Genomic DNA, 15827 nt, shown 5'->3' with positions numbered 1-15827 from the left:
TAAGAACTAATGATAATCCCACCACCCTTTGCTGACTCTCTTTTAGGACTCAGCCCACCTGCACCCAGGTGAAATAAACAGCCTTGTTGCTCACACAAAGCCTGTTGGTGGACTCTCTTCATACAGACACGCATGACAGACAGAACCATGGTACCTTCATGAAAACTAAAACGTTAACTTACTCTTAAATATTAAACGAAAATATTATTAGTTAACAGACTTAATTGGATTCCACTGATTTTTTTTCCCATGAATGTGCATTTTTGAGCGGCTCAGTTATCTGTTTTGCCAGTTGTGCCCCATGTGAGGTTTTGTTTAGACAAAGAGTTGAATAGCTGCGTCTCTTCCCAGGTTTTCCTTACCTCCCCTAGTATATGCTCAACTACTGCTGTGTGGCCCTGGGGGAAAGGTACAACTGCAGCCTCTCTTCCCGTCATCTCAACATGCTTTCACATCTATTACTTCCTAAGCTCTCTATTATCCTTATGTGGTCAAGGGAAATTGAACAGATTTAAAAAACATTTTTGCTTTACAGATTGAGAAACTGAGGCACAGAGAGGTTGACTGACTTGTAGGTAAGAGTGAAATGGAAGCGAGTGTCCTCGCTCTCGGTTGACATTCTTATTCTCTCCACAAAGTCTCTAGGTGAGCAAAACATACCAGAGAGAGAGAAGCTGATCAGCCTCCGACTTCCTTGTCCTTGTACAGTCTCATCAGCGCCGATGCTTTTAAAAATCTGTAACAAGAAGGAAAATGGGAGACAAGCAAAACAAGCACTGAAATGGATATTCACACTTCAACACAAGCATGCTTATTCACAGTTATTTTACCAGCTACAGGCAACGAAGACAGTGATTTCACTGGGTAACTATTGATTAAGACAAGCTTCTAGCAAGCTAATGTTTTTCCCAGTAGTAGAGGATCTGCTAGTGGGGGTGATGGGTACTTTTCAGGAAAATGGAAATCAACAAACATAATTACTGTAATAGAAAAGACCCTTTGTAACTACTTATGCAAACAATGTCTTTTCACATTCAAATTTTCAAAAAGTATTTATTAAAGCAGGGCCTAAGGCACTAGAATGATAGGTCAATAGATGTTTACTATTGTAATTATAATGTATTTCCATTTAGCAAAGTAGAGTGTTGAACTGCTGCATCTCCACTTATTATTTAGGGATTTCCAGGAAACTGCTGGGGAGGAGCCTGAATGTGGCATTAAGCAGCTCTTCTGAGCTCTCTCTTAATTAATCAGTTGCCTTCCTGGGAAATTTCAGAACACAATTGCTATATGGATTATCCGGAGTCTAGTAGGTATTTGAAAACAATGTTGCTAAAATGTTTTGTTTTTCATTATTGCTCAATATTTAGTAATAGGTTAATCAAAATAGCTAGAGTTTTTGCTCCCATTCTCTTCTAGGAAGGTTTTATTCAGAAATGATTTTGGGTATTTGAAGGTACTTCCTATTTACCTTTGCATGTGTTGTATGTTTGCAGAAAATAATTTTAAAACTCTGGGTATTAAGCAAATCCACAGTGTCCATTTTTTAGAAGATAATCTGTACTAGGAAGAGAAAAATGAAAATATCCGTAATCTCTTGTTCAGAGTCTCATTATTTGTAGGTTGTGTGGGTTCAGTCTTTTTCTTTCTTCTCTTAGTATTCTTGATGCTGTATAGGTTGTGATTGGATATTCACATCAACCTGCCTGATATGAGACCAGGAGTAATGACTGGGCATCCCAGGGCTCACACTTCAGCCAAGTGGAGTACAAAGGGATTATTATTCATCTTTTCACACTGAAGCAGGTGCCCCTGGTGAGCCTGTGAGCTTGGCTGCAGCTTGTGGACAAATCTTGGTATGATTGCCCTGAGGCCCAACTGTGATGTTCATTTCAGGGATCCTGGGCTGTTCAGCAGAGGGAGCCAACCCATGGAGTGACATATGGAATGGCCAGGCCTGAACCAGGCCAGATAAGAGACTGTCAAACTCTTTGACACATATCTGTCCCTTAGAGTCTCATTTGATAAGAACCAGAGTAAAACATGGCCAGGATTGGTGAGTCAAAACTCTCATAGGTCCTGAGATGTTATGAAAACTTGAAACTTACATTTGTCTTAAAGCTGTCTTTGCAAAATTATGACTGAGACGTGAAAGAGATCTAACTTAACTGATTCCATCTTGCTTCTAACCTCCAAGCTGTCCTTGTTCATTCCTGGGCATAGGCTGAACTAACTTCAGGAGAAACGTAGTTTATAGTTTATAGTTTAAACAAAGATGGTAATAGTCCTTTCCCAAAGCAGACCTCCTTCTTGCCAGGAGACTAGATTGCCTTTGTAGGACTAACATTAGCTACAAGGTTAGAAATTATGGTTTAGGAGTCATGCAACTGGAGGCTACAAGATTCTGGCCCTCCCTAAACTGCTCCTGAGATCAGTGTTTGAGCTATTTCACAGACCCTGCACTTGATGGATCAGTTGGCACCACCAAGATCAACAAACTGGCTTGTCTGATCTTGTGGCCCCCACCCAGGAACTGACTCACTGCCAGAAGACGGCTCCGACTCCCTACAATTTCATCTCTGACCAATCAGCATTCCTGGCTCACTAGCTTCCACCTCCCCACTCCCTACCCCACCCCTTCCCACCAAGTTATCCTTAAAAACTCTGTTTCCTGAATGCTCAGGGAGATGGATTTGAGTAATAATAAAACTCCGGTCTCCCACACAGTTGGCTCTGCGTGAATTACTCTTTCTCTATTGCAATTCCCCTGTCTTGATGAATTGGCTCTGCCTAGGCAGTGGGCAAGGTGCACCCTTTGGGCAGTTACAGTCTCATTGGAATTCCCTCCTCAGGAAACTGACTCTCAGGTGAGAGACTGAAACTCACCAGATGCCCAGATCTAGACCAATGGATGCCAGACCACTTATTCGTCTACCTTAATTCCTTAGACTCCTCGTTTGTTCCTCTTTTACATTCCTTCCCTGATATATAAACCCCAATTTTAGTTGGTCAAGGAGATGGATTTGAAACTTAACTCCTATTCTCCCAGTTAACATCACCCAAATAAAAAGCCTTCTTTCCTGGCAATACTCATTGTCTCAGTCATTGGCTTTCTATGCATGGAGCAATGGGACCTAGAACAAACCCCTGGCATTTTGATAACAATTAGCCTTCTTCACATCAGAGGGCCCTCTCCTTCCTCCTTTCTGTTTATTATTCCCATCGATGGCTGACACTAAGAAATGGAAATCAGCCATCAGTTCAGAGACCACATCCTCAGGCTAGACCACGCTCTTCTTAACTCTGAAGGTGGCCAGTCCTCATGGCATAATCAGGGCTTCCAAATTCCTTAATGTTGTGGACTTTTCTTGTCTTGCAAGCCTGTGCCTGGACATGGCCGTGGGAGACCTCTGCATGCTGACCACCCCTCCTCACAGTGCTATACTGCACCACCAGGACAATTAACAATCAATGGCTAAAGCCTCTGGGTCTTAATTCTGATTTTAAAATGTCCACCCCAAGCTTGTCTCTTTCTAAGAATATAAGTTCTTTGGGGGAACAATAGAAACTATCATTTTAATAATTATAGTTTATAGAATTATAAGTCTAGAGTATGTACATTCCAATGTATATTTTTAAAAAGGTGTAGGATTAAACTGCATATTTCATGCTAAGCTGAAATGAGTTGAAACATGCAGTGATAACAAAGGATGGTACATTTATTCCTTCCTTTTTAAGCATACATATTTTGGTTCTTCATATTTAAATATTCCTCTGCTGGCATTCAGAGTATTTACAAAGAAGCCTCTTCATCTTTATTGCATCAAAAACAGGTCTGTAGATGAAACAAAAAGAAAAGAAGAAGAAAAGGTATATTTTCCAAAAGCTACTAAGCTCAGTGGGGAGACACATCACTTAAGTCTCCATAAAATTCTACCTAAATTCTTGGAGTTTTACTAACATCATTTACAAAGTCATCTAAGCACCACACTGATGATACAAAAATGGAGGGAATGGTAGCCATAATAAACATCTTCCAGGAAGTAAAAATGTTTGCCCAGTCTTAGGGAGTTTGACATCCTGACTTCCTGCTTGAGATGTGTTGCACAAGCGTGTTTGACTTTGAGAAATGTGCTGTACTCACAGACAGACTCTTTACAGTTTATTGACTGTGAAAATGATGTGAAGATTCAGCCCAAATAGTTTCACCCTGGAGCAACCTGAGGCTGCAGGCCTGTCAGGGAGATGGCTTGTCTTCTCAGGGCTGACAAGCTCCCTTCGCTCTGAGGCTTGTCTGATGCCTGACTGCCATTCCAACTGCTTGGTGCTGGGTCCTGCTGCCCCTCTGTCTCTGACGAAGCTCTGGCAGTTTCACTGTGTCTGTCTTGCACCCAAATGTTTCCACAACAGAGCCTACTTGGCAAATGGTTTAACAGATTCCAAACTGAATCTGTTGTGGGGTGTAGAAGATTCTGCAGGGTATTGAGAAGCTCTTGGAGTTAAATAAGGGCTTTGAGGTTAATTCAGATGCCTCTCTCTCCTACTCTCATTCTCATTTTCTCTTTACAATTGCCTTTTGAAAAGTTGTAAATATAAATTCACACCACTGTTGCACACCCCTAAAACTGCAATTCAGTAAAAGAGTGTGACGATCAGCTCTTTTCACCCTGGCAGGGGATCTTCTGTTTCAGTAGTCTGGAAACTATAGCTCGGTTGACAGGGCTCCCTCGGCCTTTACTCTCCAGCATGTTATTCAAATTTTACCCTTTCTTTGCACAGTATCACTGCATGAAAGATGAGGTGGTTTGCTAAAAATACACAGCAGCGTCTAATCACACAGTCATATATGTGTGTTGACCTATATCCCAGGTCTTCCAGCCTCCCAGGACATCAGGGCTTCTCATACAGGCCCCTTCTGTTCCCAGAGGTAAGCAGCTATGCCCAGGGGCAAGGGTGCCTGCCTGGGAACATCATTTTACCCAAAATTTTGGGTAAAATTATTTTTATTTTAAGAACAAATATGAAGAAATGCCAAATGACTGAATGCCAAATGAGCATGCATTTGGAAGGTAAAGCAAGAGATTTCAAAGAACTTTCTAAGCTGCCTCCTGGAATGGCCCAGACCTGGGTTTACTTCCTTTGGGTAAAAGCTGGGGCTGCTCCCGTTACTGCACATGGTATTTCCAATAGGAGTGTGGCCACGTTATGCTCAATTCTGATGTGATAACTCCATTTACATACCCACAATTATTCTCAAGTAATTACAGAATTATTTCCCCTAAACATGCTGACAAGGTTTGTTTTAGTTATAGAACAATTACATTGACAATGAGGCAGAGATTGAAATTCATTATGTCACTGAGTCTTATTCATCTGGCCCAGAAAACTTTGATTTGCCTGTAAATGAATAGTACAGGGCTCCATAATAATAATGGAACCTAAAAATGAGGTGCAAATATCATTACATTATCAATAATATGTAAGCAGCGGTGTATTGGCAGCCCAAAGTAGGGAATGATGAGTTCTACTTTGCATCAGAGATCCAGGGATTCCTCTAAAGTTCAGTATCTTTTACCTCCAAGACGAAGTCTATTAAATAATCGGATAGGCCTCAAAGCCACCTTAAAAGAGCAAGAATCAAAAACTAAAAAGCAAACCAACCAAGTTCAATTTCCACCTCCAAATCTCTGAGATGTTCAAACAAGTAAATGGTAGATAAGTAAACACACCTTACCCTCGTTTACAGAGCACTGCTGAGTGCATTTCCCTCATTAGACCCTTATTATATGTGTGTCATTCTAACTGCTTGCTGTTGGAGGCAGCACATTTCAAGATCTCCAACAGAAAGACCTGTAAACTGAAAGGGTAAAGCCAACTTAGGGGCCTAAACAAAAGAAACATAAGCCAACTGAATCCCAAGGCAATCTCCCCAACCTCAGGGACACTTTAGATGAAAGACTTAGAAGAAGGCCCATCAAAGGGGTGGGGAAAGCAACACAGGTGAGTGGCAATCATGTGCCAAGCACAGAGTCAGTTCTTCCATATGCACTATTTTAACTGCTTAAGAATTAGGTATCCTTCACTCCCACTCCCACTTACAAATGTGAAAGCTGAGCTAAGAACAATTCAATGACTTTGTTCCCGGACCAAACTGAGGGTCAGGCTGTTATTTCTCGTGGCCCAATAACAAGATACAGATGAACTGGGGAGGAAGCGAGTTTTTATTTCTGTAACCAGTTACAGGGAGAAGATCTGGAAATTATCACCAGACCAACTCAAAATTACAAAGTTTTCCAGAACTTCCATACCTTCTAAGCTGTATGTCTATGTGTAAGTGTGCATTCATCTAAAGACGTAAGGGATTAACTTCTTTTAATCTATAACTAAGGTCTGAGTCCTGAAGACCTTCTTCTGGAGTCTCAGTAAGTTTATTTAATCTAAATGGGTCTAGGTGCTAGGGTGATTACCCTTATCTTGTCTCCTGTTAAATTATAAAGGTTTGGGGAGTTCCTTTAGACCCCAATAAACTTGTTTGTGGAGGCCTGGGGAGTTTTTTCAGACCCCCAATAAAACTTGTTTAATTCTAAAAGGGTCCTGTTATCTTGTCATGCTTCAAGGCCCAGGAAAAGCCTAGGCAAAACTCTTGGTGGGCTCTTTGTTACGTTCCAGCCATTGTAAAAGGGCACTGACTCAATCAGCTTTTAACGTTTAACCTAGCTCCTCAGTCAGTGCTGGGACAGTTGTAATGGAGACCTGTGTTAGTGAGACCTGGCCTGCCACAACTTCACAAAATTCACTTGAGATGAACCAATGGTCTGAAAGACTTAAAACAAGAGTTTCAGAACTCACCAGCCCCATTCCATAGAGTCTATTAACCAACCCCCTGGTGCCATTTCCTCAGATCTAGCCTGGCTGCTTGCATCTCTTTTGCTCATATTTTGTTCATATTCTGCTTCCACAACTCTGTTGGTTTTAAAGAGTTGCTTGGTGTGCTGTCCAGGCTGGATGCAGTAGCACCATCATAGCTCACTGCAGCTTTGACTTCCTAGGCTCAAGTGGTCCTCCCACCTCACACTCCTGGGTAGCTGGGACTGCAGGTGTGCACCACCATGCCTGGCAAATTTAAAAAAATTTTTTGTAGGGACAGGGTCTCACTATGTTGCCCAGGCTGGTCTGGAATTTCTGGGCTCCAGTGATCCTCTTGCTTTGGCCTCCCGTGTGTTGGGATTCTAGGTGTGAGCCACCATGCGTGGCCTCCCTCTGCTTTCTGATGCCATCATCACCAAGCCAGCTTCCAGAGTCTGCACAGCTCTTGCTTTCTTTACCACCTTGAAGATGAGGCACAGGCTGCCCAATTTCAGGGCTCTTATGCTAATCACTATGGGGAAAAAGAGATGGGTTGGAAAAATGAGGCATTTATCCTATAGATTTCATGGTGCGAATTAGAAATGAGTTAATTAGGAATGTTTTTCTTTACTCTGCTTTTGACCACACAGGCCTGCAAGATTTTAGCACCAGGAGTACAGCTCCTTCAGGCAAAGATCTGCTGCTTTTAACTTGCTAAAAGTAATGAAGGGGCCAGGTGGGTTGCTCACACCTGTAATCTCAGCACTTTGGGAGGCCAAAGCGGAAGGATCACTTGAGGTCAGGAGTTCAAAATCAGCCTGAGCAACATTGTGAGACTCTATCTCTACAAAAATTTAACCGGGCGTGCTGGTGCACACCTATATTCCCAGCTACTTGGGAGGCTGAGGTAGGAGGATCCCTTGAGCCCAGGAGTTCAAGGCTGCAATGAGCCGTGATCACACCACTGCACTCCAGCCTGGGTGACAAAATGAGATCCTGTCTCTTTAAAACAACAACAACAACAACAACAACATGATGAGAATGTGTAAGAAGCACCGCGCAAATGAAAATGCTAGCTGAGATTAATCCAATAGTAGATTTTCCCTGATGGTTCTTAGGCTATAAAGTGGTTCTTCTCTAACATAGCTTCTTGTGTAGTGCAGACTGTTCTAAAAGTGAGGACATAGATTGTACTGAGTCCTAAAAAATAATTGAGTGGCATCTGCTGTAGTGGAGAGGTTCTCCAACTTGAGCATGCATCAGAATCACCTACAGGGCTTGACAAAACACACATTGCTGGGCCCACCCCCAGAAGGACTGATTCTGCAAGTCTGGAGAGGGCTCCAGCAGTATGAATCTCTAACAAGTTCCCAGGTGACGCTGACGCTGGCAGTGGAGGGACCATACTAGGTCTACCTCTCTTAAATGGTAATGGAAAGATTAAAGATGTCTCTAACTAAACCTCACCTACCCTCAAAACTGTCTTTCCCTGACTTTGAGCATGAGAATTAGATTCTGGCGACCCCTTGGCCACATAGGCTTTTGTTTTCAGGACTTGGGCCTGCATCTTCCACCAGAAACAATGACCTGCTTCTTTGCATCCCCATCACTGGCACCTTGGTCCAGGCCCCACTCCTTTCTTGTCTCGGAGACCATTACCCAGCCAGCTATCCCCTCGGCCTATGAAGGGGTCATCATCCCACTTTCTGTAGGCCGATCATTCTTACCTGTTTCAAACTTATCAAGAGGCACCCACCTGGCGCAGGGAAGGCTGGGTTGTGGGCTGCATGGCAAACTGATGGGTTTTCTTTGGCTCACAGAGTGTTTCAGCTTTTAAAAAATTAATTTTTAACATAAATATTTTTTAAAATCAGATTTACTTAAAATGTGGATTTCAGACTTCTGTTACAAAATCAGAATGCTGGCTGGGTGCGGTGGCTCATGCCTGAAATCCCAGCACTTTAGGAGGCTGAGGCAGGTGGATCACTTGAGGTTAGGAGTTTGAGACCAGCCTGGCCAACATGGTGAAACCACATCTCTACTAAAAATTTAAAAATAAAAAAAATTAGTTGGGCATGGTGGTGCGCACCTGTAATCCCAGCTACTCGGGAGGCTGAGGCATGAGAACTGCTTGAGCCCAGGAGGCAGAGGTTTCAGTGAGCTAAGATTATGCCACTGCACTCCAGCCTGGGCTAGTCTCAGAAAAAAACAAAAAAACAAAAAAACCCCACAGAATATCTAGCAGCAACTTCCTGGGGCTGAGAAACAGCATCCTCTTCATAAGCATCACACGTCCCCAGGTGTCCTGTGACTGCTTCTTTAATTCCAAGCACCCACTGCTTCACATTTGACCATCATTATACAGTATACCACTGATAAATCTTGTAGTTAAAATTAGAAAGTTTTTCTAGCTTGGCAATATGAAAATCAATGGTTGGTCTGAAAGTCCATGGCATTTTAGATCTGACGACGTGTGATACTGACCTGGCTCCCTGGAAGCTTTTGAATTTGCAGTTCTTGTCCTGAACATTTGACCTACAAATGTGATGTTGGCCATTATTATATTGCATGATAACCAAGTCATGTTGTATTCCTTCTTCATAAAGAGATAAACAATTCGGGAATGGATGTTGAATTCCCTAAATGTGGATTGGATGGATGGTTGGGAGCATTTACAGAGGTGGTCACAGGCAGGTGTACAATATGGTGTTGAGAGGCAGCCGGGCTGGAGCCAGCACATCCCTTTCTCTGCCAGCTCCTCCTCTGTCTGTGTTAGGGTGAGGCAATCAATCGCTCTAATGCTCAGTTTTCTTTTCCATCAAATGGAGATTATAATAAACCTTATCTCACTGAGTTCTCCTGAGAACTGAATGGCATAATGTGTATAAAAGTGTCACATAATACATGCTCTAAATCAGGCTAATGTTGTTATTTATATCGTATTTGTTTTTTAACCTCTGACTTCTAACATTAAGAATTATGTTAGCAGATTGTCTAATATCCGATTCCTTTATAGATGGAAAACGTGAAGCATAAGCTGGTCAATCAAGGGGCCCACGAGGTCACATAACTGGTCACGCCAGACAAATCAGGGCCAGAGCCCAGAATGCTGAACCCTCCATTCACTGTGGAGGAGAAATCTGTTGCCCTTTGTTAGATCATTTGGTCCAGCTTAGAAGAGTTATAAATATACCATAAGCTGAAAACCAACAAAAACCAAAGCATTGGTCTGTGTCTAACACCTATGAGTTATCAGTATAGTACATTTATATTCTTTAAAAAGGCTTCATATGTAAATGTCTTGCTGCTGTTAGCATTTTCTGCATGTCTACAAGTCTGTAAAAGACCTGAAGATGGATGGTCCTGTTTCTCTAGTCAGTTGTGGAATGAGATAAACATACAGGCAGAAGCAAGAAGGAAAGTTTCCTTTGTAAAAAGCATTTAGAACTTACTTTCTCAGGCCAGGTGCAGTGGCTCACGCCTGTAATCCCAGCACTTTGGGAGGCTGAGGCGGGTGAATCACGAGGTCAGAAGATCAAGACCATCCTGGCTAACACGGTGAAACCCTGTCTCTACTAAAAATACAAAAAATTAGCTGGGCGTGGTGGCAGGCGCCTGTAGTCCCAGCTACTTGGGAGACTGAGGCAGGAGAATGGCATGAACCCAGGAGGCAGAGCTTGCTGTGAGCTGAGATTGTGCCACTGCACTCCAGCCTGGGGAACAGAGTGAGACTCTGTCTCACAAAAAAAAAAAAAACAAAACCAAAAAAAAAAACTTACTTTCTCCTTCAAACTTGAGGAACCTGAGTCCTTTAATCAGAAAGACACCAACACTGTAGTAGTTTTGATGAATAAAGACAACAGAGAAAGACCTGGATCCTCTAAGACTTAGAAAAAGGTAGAACAGGAAGAGTGAAGAGGAATCGTTTTCCATAACCTCGATCCAATTGAAGTCAGTCCAAGGGAAGGAGCTGGCTGGGGGCTGCGTGAGGAGGGGAGGGAGAACAATGGGATTGGTGCGGGGGAGAAAGGGAGTGGGAGAATGAGGGCTGGTTTCATGGCAAGAAAAAGCTGCTGTGAGGAAAAGACGGGACCAAACGCATTTCTGTAAGCTGCTTCAGTGCCTTCTAAACAGCTGGATCATGTTTCTGCCCATCCAGACTCTATTTGAAATACACATCTCAGGAAAACAAATGCATTGCCTGGCATGCCACACTCATCTGGATTGATTTAATATGTGGGTAGTCTTGGCCTTATGTTTCTATCCCGTTTTCTAAGGAATTCATGTCAAGCTGCTATTTTAATTATTTTGTAAACAAAACCTGTCCTTATGTGAAATAAAAAATAAAAGCTCAGTGCGGTGAGTTTCTGTTAGCTTCTACACCCTTCAGCTGGCCCAGGCCAGGGCGCTGACGCACACATTCCTCTCTCATCTGAGCTGATTTGGGAGTCCATGGACCTGAGATGAGGGCTTACAGCTTGAGATGACGGGTAACACAGCTGAAGCTGGTGAAGAAGTGAGTGGGGCAAAATTTCTGCAAGGGTTTCATTAGAAGACAGGAGAAACATGCAGGGGGGTAGGAGCATCTCCCTGATTACTTTGGGATCAGGCTGGATCTAGGGGCAAGTGTTGGCAGCTCATGTAGGGTAAGCTGTTTGAGCCGGGGCAGCACTGCTTCTTCAGGGCTCATGCACATCCCTGGGAGTGGGTTTCTGTATCGTGTGGATAGTTAGAAACTCTGGACTGAGTTGGGATAACTTGGCTCTTCTCTTTCGTCCTCCACCTTCAACCTCCAGATACCAGGAGGACTGGGGGGACCCTTCTGAGCCTTTGCAGCAGGCAGGATTCTAAGATGGGCCCTAAGATTTCCTGCCTCTGTGGTGTATGTGCCCAGGGACTGTGAATTACTCTGGGATTAGGATAGCTGACTTTAACAAAGGGAGATTATAAGGGGCTGACTTGATCACACAAACTCTTTCAATCTGGACCTAGAGGCCAAAGAGAGAGAGGAAGTCAAAGATTCAAGGTGAGAAGGGTTTGACATACCATTGCTAGCTGGAAGATGGAGGGGACCATGTGGCAAGGAATGTGGGCAGCGTGAAGGACCCAGGGTGGCCCCTGGCTGAGTCAGCAAGGAAACAGGCACTTCAGTCCTAACCACAAGGAACTGAATTCTGCCAACAAGAATGAGCTTGAAAGCAGGCTTTTCTGTAGAACTTTCCAGATGAGAACTCAGCCTGGCTGACATTGATTTCAGGTATTTTACCTTACAATAGACTGAACAGAGAATCCAGCCATGCTGTCCAGGACTTCTGACCTACAGACCCATGAGCTAACTTTGTGATAATTTGTAACACAACAAAATAGGAAAGGAATACAACCTTCTTCAAGCGATTTCCTTTATGATCCAAAGCTCATTTTCAACATATTCTTTTGCCTTGGGAGAAATATCTGCCTGATTGTAGAACCAACAGCAGTTGTATTTCTCCCTGGAAACTGTGGCCAGTCTTCATCTTCTGGAAATCACTAATTGTGTAAGTGGCCTTGCTCTTCTGTTAGCAAGGGCAGCATGAACTCATGGAGATCAGCCCCTTATCCCAGGTCTCTGAGGGACGGCTCTGCCATGGTGTGGGAGCTGCCCCAGGCTTTACCAAGACCATGTGAGTCAGACTGGGGGTGGGGAGGTGGGTGGGACTTGGGCATCTGTCCTCTTTAAGGCTCCCAGGTGAGTCCAGTGTATACTCAATGATGTGAACCACAAAATTAGAGGGCAGAAGACAGAGGCAGAGAGACTAATTTGGAGGCAGCTGTAACAGTGTCTGAGTTATGACAATGACACAAACCCTGTCTGTCGGTATGAAGGAGGGGAGGGGAGAGGGGAGACCGCCAAGTGATAAAATGGATAGAACTTGGTGACCAATTGGAAGAGGGTGTTGAGGGAAAGAGAGACGTCCCTTTGGCTGAGCCCATTTCTTTGTGAAAGAAATTAGGCACATTCCTCAGCCCCGGGCTCAACACAAAGCACATTCCTCAGCCCCGGGCTCAACACAAAGCACATTCCTCAGCCCCGGGCTCAACACAAAGCACATTCCTCAGCCCCAGGCTCAACACAAACAGGCCCAGTACAAACACATCCCACCATATATCTCTCAATTTCCTGAGCCCAGTACAAACACATCCCACCATATATCTCTCAATTTCCTGAGCCCAGTACAAACACATCCCACCATATATCTCTCAATTTCCTGAGCCCAGTACAAACACCACCTGGAAAAGTCCCCGATAAGGACACAGCCGTTTGTGGTTTTACTGAAAGCGTGGGAACCAATAGAAAACTGTTAAATGTATAACTTAAAATGTAAACCAATTGTAATGCTGTAACCAAAAAATTCCTTTGTTCCTCTGTAACCTCACTATCCTATTTACCTCGGGCTATAAAAAGCAAGCACTCGCATTGTTCGAGGCCCTCTTGTATGCTGTGGAAGGGAGGGACCAAGTTCGAACTTGCAGTAAAAGATCCTTGCCGCTTGGCTTTGACTCTGGACTCTGGTGGTCTTCTTTGGGGAACAAACGGTCTGGGCATAACATTTGAATTCAGGATCTTTTTCTTACAAATTATGTAACTCCTTATAATTACTGTCCTTTCAGACCTGGGTTTTGTCCTTTATCACCAAGTCCAATTAAGGATGCAGGAGTGATAAGAGTTAGCTCTTTGCATTTAAGCATATGAGGTTGGAGGGAAAAACTGCTTTGATTCTACTTTTTTTAAAACAGCAATGAAACCATACGACTGCAAAGCCTTTGGGTAAATGAAATCACAGGAAGTGTGTCGGTTGCTATTCCATCTGGGTCAGACAGTCTGCTTAGTGAAGACAAGGGCTACATTTTGCATAGAGCTCTTTCTAGCCACCCACTCCCTCTCACTGAATAGATGAGCAATTTTGAGGGATAATCTAAAGAAGAATGGACATGGCTCATCCATGTGAGTGTAACGGCGAAAACGTAATAATATTTACTCCTCACTCAATGAAAAGACGCCTAGAAAATGATTTTTTTTAAAGGCAAACGTTTTCCCCCTCAGTGACTTGCTTTAAAATTTCTAAGTTGTATTCCCATCTAAAAATAAATTTAAGTTTTAGGCAAAGGTATTTTTTCTTGCTAATGTAACATCTTTTGTCCTGGGACATGCCACACGGATACTTAGGAGAAGCTCTCTAAGGTCTAAGGATGGGCTTGCTGCCAGCCCCAGGCACACCACCATCTTGGGGCTCTGTCTTCCCGCAGCAGCTGCCACATTCCCTCCAGAGGTGTCTCTGGAGCTCCCCGCTACCCACAGGTTGCTGGATCATGGGATGAGTGAGTTAATCTTTCATTAAATACTGGTCAGAATCCAAGAACTTCACACCTACCTTCTTCTGCATTTCCAGGGGGTAGGTGGAGAACCCCAAAAACAACACTCACTTGTGCTCTGGAAGTAACCAATAGTGATTCTCATCAAATTACAGTTGACTCTTGAATAACATGGGTTTGAACTGTGTGAGTCTACTTATACATGAATTTTTTTCAATAAATATATTTGAAAAAATTTGGAGTTTGCAACAATTTGAAAACACTTGCAGACAAACCACCACCTCAGAGACAGTAAGACCAACTCCTCCTCTTCATCCTCCTCCTCCTCAGTCTACTCAATGTAATGACAAAGATGAAAACCTTTGTTATCATACACTTCCACTTAATGACTAGCAAATATATTTTCTCTTCCTTATGACTTTCTTAATATTTTTTCTCTAGCTTACTTTATTGTAAGAATATGGTATATAATACATATAACATATAAAATATGTTAATCACTGTTTATGTTACTGGTAAGGCTTCTAGTTAACAACAGGGTGTTAGTGGTTAAGTTTCGGGGGAGTCAAAAGTTATACACAAATGTTTGACTGCATGGGGGTTTGGGAGCCCTAAACTCCTGTGTTGTTCAAGGGTCAACTGCATTTTCTTAGAAATATTTGCTAATATACGAACTCTACAAGGAACTTAAACAAATTTACAAGAAAATCCTATCAAAAAGTGGGCAAAGGATATAAACAGATGCTTCTTAGAAGAAGATATTTATGTGGCCAACAAACATGAAAAAAAGCTCATCATCACTGGTCATTAGAGAAATGCAAATCAAAACCACAGTGAGATACCATTTCATGCCAGTTAGAATGGCAATTATTAAAAAGTCAGGAAACAACAGATGCTGGTGAGTCTGTGGAGAAACTAATTTACACTGGTGGTGGTAGTGTAAATTAGTTCAACCATTGTGGAAGACAGTGTGGCAATTCCTCAAGGATCTAGAACCAGAAATACCATTTTACCCAGCAATCCCATTACTGGGTATATACCCAAAGGATTATAAATCATGCTACTATAAAGACACACGTGCATGTATGTTTATTGTAGCACGATTTACAATAGCAAAGATTTGGAACCAACCCAAATACCCATCAATGATAGGCTGGATAAAGAAAATGTGGCACACATACACCATGGAATACTATGCAACCATAAAAAAGAATGAGTTCATGTCCTTTGCAGGTACATGGATGAAGCTGAAAGCCGTCGTTCTCAGTAAACTAACACAGTAACAGAAAACCAAACACCACATGTTCTCACTCATAAGTGGGAGTTGAACAATGAGAACACACGGACACAGGGAGAGGAACATCACACACCAGGGCCTATTGGATGGTGGGGGGCAAGAAGAGGGAGAGCATTAGGACAAATACCTAATACATGTGGGGCTTAAAACCTAGATGACGTGTTGATGGGTGCAGCAAACCACCATGACACAGGTATACCTATGTTAACCTGCATGTTTAGCACATGTATCCCAGAACTTAAAGTAAAATAATAGTAAATCCACATTTCAATCATCATTTTGAACTATGTGCAATCCACCCACTCAGTTTACTCATTTATCCAACCCCTCCCCC

At 42.9% G+C, this 15827-nt stretch overlaps 1 protein-coding gene across 1 annotated transcript in view; it reads right to left on the bottom strand.

The window, feature by feature from the left end:
* Window positions 1-15827, bottom strand: part of HECW1 (HECT, C2 and WW domain containing E3 ubiquitin protein ligase 1) — a gene marked incomplete at its 5' end in the record, with an annotated part of 255628 nt that overhangs the window by 172843 nt on the left and 66958 nt on the right. The window contains one exon of the mRNA XM_011983285.1: window positions 661-736. Coding sequence (XP_011838675.1) covers window positions 661-736 — 76 coding nt within the window. The remainder of the gene's footprint in view (window positions 1-660; window positions 737-15827) is intronic.

The sequence above is a fragment of the Mandrillus leucophaeus genome, unplaced genomic scaffold (genome assembly GCF_000951045.1).
Source record: "Mandrillus leucophaeus isolate KB7577 unplaced genomic scaffold, Mleu.le_1.0 Scaffold248, whole genome shotgun sequence".
Classification (NCBI taxonomy): domain Eukaryota; kingdom Metazoa; phylum Chordata; class Mammalia; order Primates; family Cercopithecidae; genus Mandrillus; species Mandrillus leucophaeus.
Note: the sequence above shows the minus strand (reverse complement) of the source record. Positions and strands in the feature narration are given on the sequence as shown.